This window comes from Ascidia mentula, chromosome 1 (genome assembly GCF_947561715.1).
Source record: "Ascidia mentula chromosome 1, kaAscMent1.1, whole genome shotgun sequence".
NCBI lineage: Eukaryota > Metazoa > Chordata > Ascidiacea > Phlebobranchia > Ascidiidae > Ascidia > Ascidia mentula.
In genome coordinates, this window is record NC_138566.1 from 24847880 (window position 1) to 24856988 (window position 9109).

General features: G+C 37.7%; 1 protein-coding gene across 1 annotated transcript; it reads right to left on the minus strand.

The window, feature by feature from the left end:
- Nucleotides 1-5151: 5151 nt before the first annotated feature.
- LOC145890429 (uncharacterized) lies at nt 5152-8787 on the minus strand. The gene is made up of 7 exons (XM_082981489.1): nt 8710-8787; nt 7890-8016; nt 7382-7553; nt 6256-6409; nt 5862-5953; nt 5446-5615; nt 5152-5282 (listed from the first exon to the last, which is right to left on the minus strand). The coding sequence occupies exons 1-7, from the start codon at nt 8785-8787 to the stop codon at nt 5152-5154; spliced, it is 924 nt and encodes a 307-aa protein (XP_082837615.1).
- Between the last annotated feature and the right edge of the window lie 322 nt (nt 8788-9109).

Here is a 9109-nt window from a genome sequence, read left to right on the forward strand (position 1 = left end):
GTAATGGTTGTTTTCGGTGATCTTGTGGTTGTTTGTGGTTGAATTGTGGTTGTTGGTGGCGCAGTAGTGGTTGTCTTCGGTTGTCTTGTGGTAGCTTGTGGTTGAATTGTGGTTGTCGGTGGTGCAGTTGTGGTTGTTTTCGGTTGTCTTGTGGTTGTTTGTGGTTGACTTGTGGTTGTCGGTGGTGCAGTAATGGTTGTTTTCGGTGATCTTGTGGTTGTTTGTGGTTGACTTGTGGCTGTCAGTTGGCTTGTGGTCGATGTTTTTGTCGCTTCTGTCGTTGCAAAACAAAACACAAACTAAATATACCAGATGAAAAAGTATCTGCAACTAAATAAATAGCTAAAAATAAAGCAATAGATTAAAATTAAATTTGATAATTTGCATCTTTTAGCATCTTGCAACAACAATACAATATCCCGCTTTATTTGGTACCTACCCGTCACAATCTCCTTTACAACTGATAGCAAAACGCCTTCAAATCCTGCAAAAGTGGTTGTATGAACTCTCGAAGGGGAATGCGCGATCGTCTGTAGTTGAGCCAAGTTCACATTTTGTCCAATTCCAATCGCGTACACCGTAATGTTGTTTTGTAAAGTCAGTGCGTTGCTAAAAACAATACATTAGGTTTCATATCAGCAATAATTTTAAAAACATTTCGTCAGATCCAATTGGGATTGGTTCGGGAATGGTGCAATTTATTCTGGCAAAAATGCTAAGAATCCCAACTACGTCAATACTAAAATACGTTGACCTTTTATAATCGCCGATGCGTCGCGTCCGCCTATACCCATACATTCAGGTTAGTTAAATCAGTCAATGTGTTAAATTAAAGATAACCAAATTTATCCAAGTTACTCACCTAGCATCAAGGTTTAAAGTGTCGGTCACCGGATCATCTGTGACTAAAACTATAAACTTCTCAGCAGAATTTGGTACCGACGAAAAGTAAACCTGTAAACACAAAACAAAGCCACGCCATTACAAATTATATCATGTACTAGGTGCTATAAAAATATTGCATTTAGTTTTTCCCAAAGAGAATAGATTTGGGTATTTTCTGGTATAGAGTGACGAATGTTCCGGTGAAATCTTCCCATAAGTTAATACGAAAAAGGAATGTAGTCACATGGTTCGTGTTAGTTGTGAAGTTGGTTTTAAGCCAAAAAATCTCTAACTTTAAGAATCATCGGTAAATTGAAATAGCCAATAATAATGGCTAAGCTATGCTTGTTGCATTTAGGCTACTCACGTTAACGGCTCGGTTAAGAGCGGCTGCAGCGAATGAGCTTGTCGTCAACATATTCAACATGTTCGTGTTCACGGCATTGCGAACGCATGCAGTCGTATTGCAATCTCCGAACAGAAACGGTTCTTGGTAGAAAGCGTTGTTGAAAGGATTAATACTGCAGAAATATAACTCTTTTTAAAGACCCTGAAACATTAGTTTCTATATTGAAATGTGGGTAAGTTTATAAAGTTTTTGTGTAAAGTTCTAGATATAAGACTTGCTTAATAGCTGTAGAGGGATCTTGCCCTTGGTTGGGCACTATTGACTTATTTGCGACAGCAAATTACTTTAGTTGGTGTATATCGTGAAGCATCAAGCCTCTGATTTACATCAGCAGATTTTGTTTTGTTATAAGCATCGTCAGTTTTTGCAAGTTTTACGCAAGTAATAATGAAAGCAATAAAATACAGACAAAACACTGCTGCCACCGGAATTGTTTTCTTTACGCTACCTCCTCCAAGCTCTAACTATAAACCACGGTGTGGTAGCGAACCTAGTAGGTGGTAGCGGAGATAAGAAAAACAGATAACCTTGTTAAAATATTGAAATGTTATTAAGTTTATAAAATTATTGTGTGAAGTTGGGTGGTAGACTGTAATTAATAAATGAAACCAATAACATCATAAACAGTACGGCAGAAAATCATTATTATTATTGGGCTCAGAATTTCAGGTTGCTTATTTGTGTGGATTTGTTCGTAAAGCAACTTTCGGTTCACCAGTATGGTATGTTGCTGAACTGTCGTTTGAATGCATTAAAGTGGGTTGTATTTTAGCTGATTAACAACAATATATGCAGTATTAGGCAAACAGAATATTCAAATTAATTTAACTCGGTTCATGTTGTTGTTGACGTTACCGAACATTTCAGCAGTTTATCAGTGGGAACAATGATGCCTCTAACCACGCACTTCACATTTTACCGAAACATGACAACAACATTACACACATAAAAGACATAATAAATCGTTTCCCTTTTACAGCCACATCCACATCAACCATTCCGAAGTCTAAAACAAAGTATGTTCAAATGTCATTTTCACTTTGCAATTGCGGGCATATAGTGTGTAATGACTTATACGGGTTTCTGTGGAAGTTGGCTGCATACATTTTTCATTTGTTTAATTGTTTTCTTGATTTTACCTATTTATGTTATGAAGTATAATATTTGTAAACTAGTTCCGAGAAGAAGATTTTTACCACGATAATCTCTGATGTATTATCACCAGGTTTTTATATGAATAACTTGTTTTATCATAACCAAATATGTGTATAGTAAGGTTTACTGGCATTTGTGTGCCTGATCCAGTTTGGCTGCAATACCTTGGCTGCGATGCCAATGAATCTCACGGTCAAAATTTAAGAGCTGAGATCACCAAAGAGCAAAGTGCCGGCGCAATGGGTCGGTCATGCCTTGCCATGAGATGCTTAGTTTGTATAACCGTTGCGAAATGCTTTTATTTTACGCCAACTCACCTTCGGACATCCTGGTTTCCAAACTGAGCCATGGCTGCTTGTGTTAACCCAGTTTCAAGCTGCAATGACGAAGTCACGTTGAGAAAAGCCTTCTTGAAAGTCGCGAAGTCTGAGTTAGTCATGGATGACATACTATCCACCAAGAACAAGACGTACGTGCTCGCTTCCTGGCCTGGAGATAAAGCAAATGATGAAAGTAAAATAAAAAGTTTATTGTATAAGGCAGGTCTACTCAAACTGTGGTTCCTGCAAGATTTGTGGCCCCCCCAAATTTGTTGTCCATGTAAGTTACCCACAAAGGGGTGTCATGAATTATTTTTCGCTTAAAATCGGTTTGAAGAACAATGCAGTTTATGAAGTCGTCGTATAAGGTATTTTGCTATAACAGAGAAATGACTGCTCAGGTCAAAAATCTTCAAGTTGTATATTTCCCTATATCTTTTTCTCACGAGTTCAAAAACAAGACGAATATTCCAACAGTTATGTACGTTATTAGGTGCACCGACCTGTAGATGGAGCTCCGACCGTGGGCTTAGTGGAGGATAAACTTTTTGAAATAAGTAAGTAAGCCATCACAATTACGAGAATCAACAAGATTAACCTCATTGTCTCGGCTGGCACACAGTCCACTTCCTGAGGAAAAATATACAAATTATATTTTGAAATTAAAATTACAAATCTGCTGCAATATGGACAAACTAGGCTTTGAACAAATATTAAATGAACTGATTAATTTTCCGTTATTTTGGTGACTTCAATCAGCTATGGCAATTCAGCGGTCTTCTTTCTGATCAACGCCAAAAATGCCAAAATTTTTAAATAAAAAATTTGTAGTTCGTCATTTTAAAAGAATATTTGTAAATAGTTTCCACTATAGACACGCCTTGTCGTTTTCTGCTTGTCGGGCCATGTTTAACACAAATAACGTTTACTCGTTTAAGCCCTAAAACATTTCGTCAATATAACAATTTTGGGCTGGCTATAGCAAGTATTACGGCATTAAAGGAAAATCCCCACTGGATATACGATACTATAAATTTGGCATTTGCAAACTGTGGCATGTAGGTCAAATTCAACATTGCCAGTTAGATCTTTTAATTTGGTCTGCCAGGAGTTGTAACAATCATTAAAAAAATGCAGTAGCTGTCTAATCTAATTCTCGTTGTCCCATTGGCCGCCTGTAAAAATTTTCACAATTTCTGACTAAACTTTGAGTAAAACGCTTTACAAAGTCACTTTATCACACAAGCCCATATAACTATGCTTCGTTGTGATACCGCACTATGGGAAAAACATATTTAGCAATGCAGTGTTGCCGAAAGTCCAGGTGCAGCAAACAGGCATTGATAAAACAATAGCAAGAGAAAGGTGATTTGTTATGTTATATTATGAAAAACGGGAATAATCGAATGCGCTCTACACGCCAGTACAAACTACCTTCCTTAAACGTGATGAACAGTATGTTTCATATGTAGAATTATTGAAACGTTATCTACAGCCAATAAACATGTTCATAATTGTACTCACACACCAGATCGATAAATCTGTGTATACCGTGTATGTGAAAGATTTTTCGAATAATTGCAAAGGAACATAATGTGGTCAGTGCAAACACCGTTTCGACCAATAAGGTTTCATCTGTGCGGTTGGTGATTGCAGCACTGGACGAGCGGTACAGCGTGTTCACTTAGTGTTAGCTTTCAATCAACATCGATCAGAACATGATGTAAATTTTTAAATACTTGCATTTCAATCGTTATTTAGTTGTCTTGCCTTCACCATTACCACAAGCAAAAGAACGATGGTAATTCAGTGCAGACAAGCGACCACAACAACTGACAATTTGGACTATTAGGGGAAGGTTTGTATGCCTGGCAAAGGATTGTGTCTATTGTTTTGTATTTTGTTTGTTAATGGATATTCATATCGAAATTCAACACCAGAGACCATGAGCCGTGATATGGTTTTGTGCACGGTCTAATATTTACGCTGACACTCCGCAAATCCGCAGATTTGGCGAAAACATCGCTATCTGTCCCTACACCCGTTCCTAACCGCTGTTGTAACAGCAGATAAGGATTTTGGTCAAGGGCATTGATTGCTGTTTGACCGCAACCACGTGGTAGTACACCTCCATGTTTGCCATTCCTGTTCTAAATGGTTTGCTGTGATGTTGCAGGACTTATGGAAAACTACTATCAGTGGGTGTGTATCATGCGTGACTTGTTTGTGCTGTTAAACTCATCAAGCGTCATACCGAAGGATTGCGCAGCAGACCGTGTACCGTTGAACTTCCGCACACGAACTTTGGTTTATTTGTTTATTTGTAGCAATGCATTCCTTTATTTAAGGAAGTTCTGTACAACGAATAAATCGAATTGGAAATTACAAATCGTTAAATCGTCGGCTTGTGCTTGTCGGTGGTGCAGTAGTAGTTGTTTTCGGTTGTCTTGTGGTTGTTTGTGGTTGACTTGTGGTTGTTCTTGGTTGACTTGCGGTTGATGTTTTTGTCGCTTCTGCCGTTGCAAAACAAAGCACAAACTAAATATACCAGATGAAAATAATCTCCAACTGAATAAATGTCAAAAATAAAGCAATATATTAAAAATAAACTTGATAATTTGCATCTTTTAGCATCTTGCAACAACAATACAATATCCCGCATTATTCGGAACTTACCCGTCACAATATCCTTTAGAACTGATAGCAAAACGCCTTCAAATCCTGCAAATGTGGTTGTATGAACTCTCGAATTGGAATGCGCGATCGCCTGTAGTTGAGACACGTTCACATTTTGTCCAATTCCAATCGCGTACACCGTAATGTTGTTTTGTAAAGTCAGTGCGTTGCTGTAAACAACAGATTAGGTTTCATATCAGCAACAAAAGTGATTCTGGCGAAAATCCAAAGGACCCCAACTACGTCAACACCAAAATACGTTGACCATTTTAAGTCGCCGATGCGTCGCGTCCGCCTCATTATACGAGTTTTAATGGGTAAATTCATACAATACCCGTACATTTAGGTTAGTTAAATTAGTCGATGTGTTAAATTAGAGATAACCAAATTTATCCAAGTTGGTGCAAAATGCTCACCTAGCAGCAAGGTTTAAAGTGTCGGTCACTGGGTCATCTGTGGCCAAAACTAGAAACTTCTCAGCAGAATTTGGAACCGACGAAAAGTAAACCTGTAAACACAAAACAAGCCACGCTTTGCCGACATTACATCATGTTTAAAGTGGTATAAAAATAAACCATTCAGATTTTACCAAAGAGAATAGATTTGGGTATTTTCTGGCATAGAGTGACGATTAATTTGCGAATGCTCCGGTTAAATCTGCCCATAAGTTAATACGAAAAACAATGGCTCGTGTTAATTCTGGAGTTGATTTTAAGTCAGCCGAAAAATCTCCAACTTTAAGAATCATCGGTAAATTAAAATAGCCAATAAGAATGGCTAAGCAATTATAGTTGCATTTAGGCTACTCACGTTAACAGCCCGGTTAAGAGCGGCTGCAGCGAAAGAGCTTGTCGCCAACACATTCAACATGTTCGTGTTCACGGCGTTGCGAACGCATGCAGTCGTATTGCAATCTCCGAACAGAAACGGTTCTTGGTAGAAATCGTTGTTGAAAGGATTAATACTGCATAAAAATAACTGTTTTTTATAGACCCTGAACCATTACTTTCTAGATATACTTGTTAAAATGTTAGCACTTTTATGAAATGTGGCTAAGTTGATGAAGTTATTGTGTGATGTTGGATGGTAGGCTAAATTTCATGAAATAATTTCATAACATCATAAACAATACGGCAGAAAATCATTGTTAATATTGGATTCAGAATTTCAGGTTGCTCATTTATACAGCTTTGTTTATTCGTAAAGTAACTTTCGGTTCACCAGTATGGTATGTTGCTGAACTGGCGTTTGAATGCTTGAAGGGGGGGTTGTATTTTAGCTGATTAACAACAATATATGCAGTATTAGGCAAACAGAATATTTAAATTAATTTAACTCGGTTCATGTTGTTGTTGACGTTACCGAACATTTCAGCAGTTTATCAGTGGGAACAATGATGTAACTAACCACGCACGTCACATTTTACCGAAACATAATAACAACATTAAAATACATAATAAATCGTTTCCCTTTTACAACCACATCCACCATTTCGAAGTCAAAAACTGAGCATGTTCAAATGTCATATAGTGTTTCACGACTAATACGGGTTTCTGTGGAAGTTGACCTCATACATTCCCCATTTGTTTAATTGTTTTCTTGATTTTTCCTATTTATGTTATGAAGTATAATATTTGCAAACTTGTTCCGTAAAGAAGATTTTCACCAAGGAAATCTCTGATGCATTATCACCAGGTTTTTATATGAATAACTAGTTTGATGATTACCAAATATAATAAGGTTTACTAGCATTTGTGTGCCTGATCCAGCTTGGCTGCAATACCTTGGCTGCGATGCCAATGAATCTTACGGTCAAAATTTAAGAGCTGAGATCACCAAAGAGCAAAGTGCCGGCGCAGTGGGTCGGTCATGCCTTGCCATGAGATGCTTAGTTTGTATGACCGTTGCGAAACGCTTTTATTTTACGCCAACTCACCTTCGGACATCCTGGTTTCCAAACTGAGCCATGGCTGCTTGTGTTAACCCAGTTTCAAGTTGTAGAGACGAAGTCACGTTAAGAAAAGCCTTCTTGAAAGTCGCGAATTCTGAGTTAGTCATGGATGACATACTATCCACCAAGAACAAGACGTATATGCTCGCCTCCTGGCCTGCAGATAAAGCGAATGATGAAAGATAAAATGGAAAGTTTATTGGATAAGGCAGGTCTACTCAAACTGAGGTTCCTGCAAGATTTGTGGCCCCCCCAAATTTGTTGTCCATGTAAGCTACCCACAAAGGGGTGGCATGGATTATTTTTTGTTTTGAAATCGTTTTAAAGAACAATGAAGTTTATGAAGTCGTGGTATAAGGTATTTGGCTATAACAGAGGAATAACTGCTAAGGTCAGAAACCTTCAAGTTATATATTTCCCTATGTCTTTTTCTCACGAGTTAAGAAACAAGACGAATATCCCAACAGTTAAGTACGTTATAAGGTGCACCGACCTGTAGATGGAGCTCCGACCGTGGGCTTAGTGGAGGATAAACTTTTTGAAATAAGTAAGTAAGCCATCACAATTACGAGAATCAACAAGATTAACCTCATTGTCTTGGCTGGCACACAATCCACTTCCTGAGGAAAAATATACAAATTAAATTTCGAAAATAAAATTACAAATCTGCTGCAATATGGACAAACTGGGCCTTGATCAAATATTAAATGAACTGATTGATATTCTGTTATTTTGGCGACTTTTATCAGCTGCGGCAATTGGGTCTCCTTTCTGAACAACGTCAAAAACACCGAAAACACCCAAACGTTTTTACTCAAAAATGGGTGGTTTTCGTTTTTTAAAAAGATTGTCTGTAAATGGTTTCCACGACAGGAAATACATGTCGTTTTCTGCTTCTCAGGCGATGTTTAACACAAATAACGTTTACTCGTTTAAGCCCGTAAAACATTTGATCCACTAAACATTTTGGTCTGGCTATAGCAAGTATTACGGCACAAAAGAATAATCCCTGGGTATACGATACTATAAATCAGTCATGTGGAAACTGTGGCCTGCAGGTCAAAATCAATGATGCCTGTTATATCTTTAATTCTGGCCTGCCAGGAGTTGACATGAATTAGTGTTATTTAAGAAAATTATTCATGCTTCAGTAATTGTCCACCTTGATTTTTGTTGTCCATTGGCAGCCTGTAAACATTTTCACAATTTCTGACCAAACTCTGAGCCAAACGCTTTACAAAGTCACTTTATCACGCAAGCCCATATAAACTATGCTTCGTTGTAATACCGCACTTTGGGAGTAACACATTTACCAATGCAGTGTTGTCAAAAGTACAGGTGCAGCAAACAGACATTGATAAAACAATAGCAAGAGCAAGGTGATTTGTCATGTTATATTATGAAAAACGGGAATTACCGAATGCGCTGTACATGTCAATACAAACTACCTTCCTTAAACGTGCGGATCAGTATGTTTTCTAGCAGAATTATCGGCACGTTATCTACAGCCAAAAAAGAACAAAGAATGATTTTCAAAATTATACTCACACACCAGGTCTATAAATATATAAAGTGTATACCGTGTATTTGAAACATTTTTCAAACAATTGCAAAGGAACATAAAATAGACCATTACAAACACTACTATTTCGACCCATAAGGTTTCATCTGTGCAGTTGTTGATTGCAGCACTCGAGGAGCAGTACAACATTT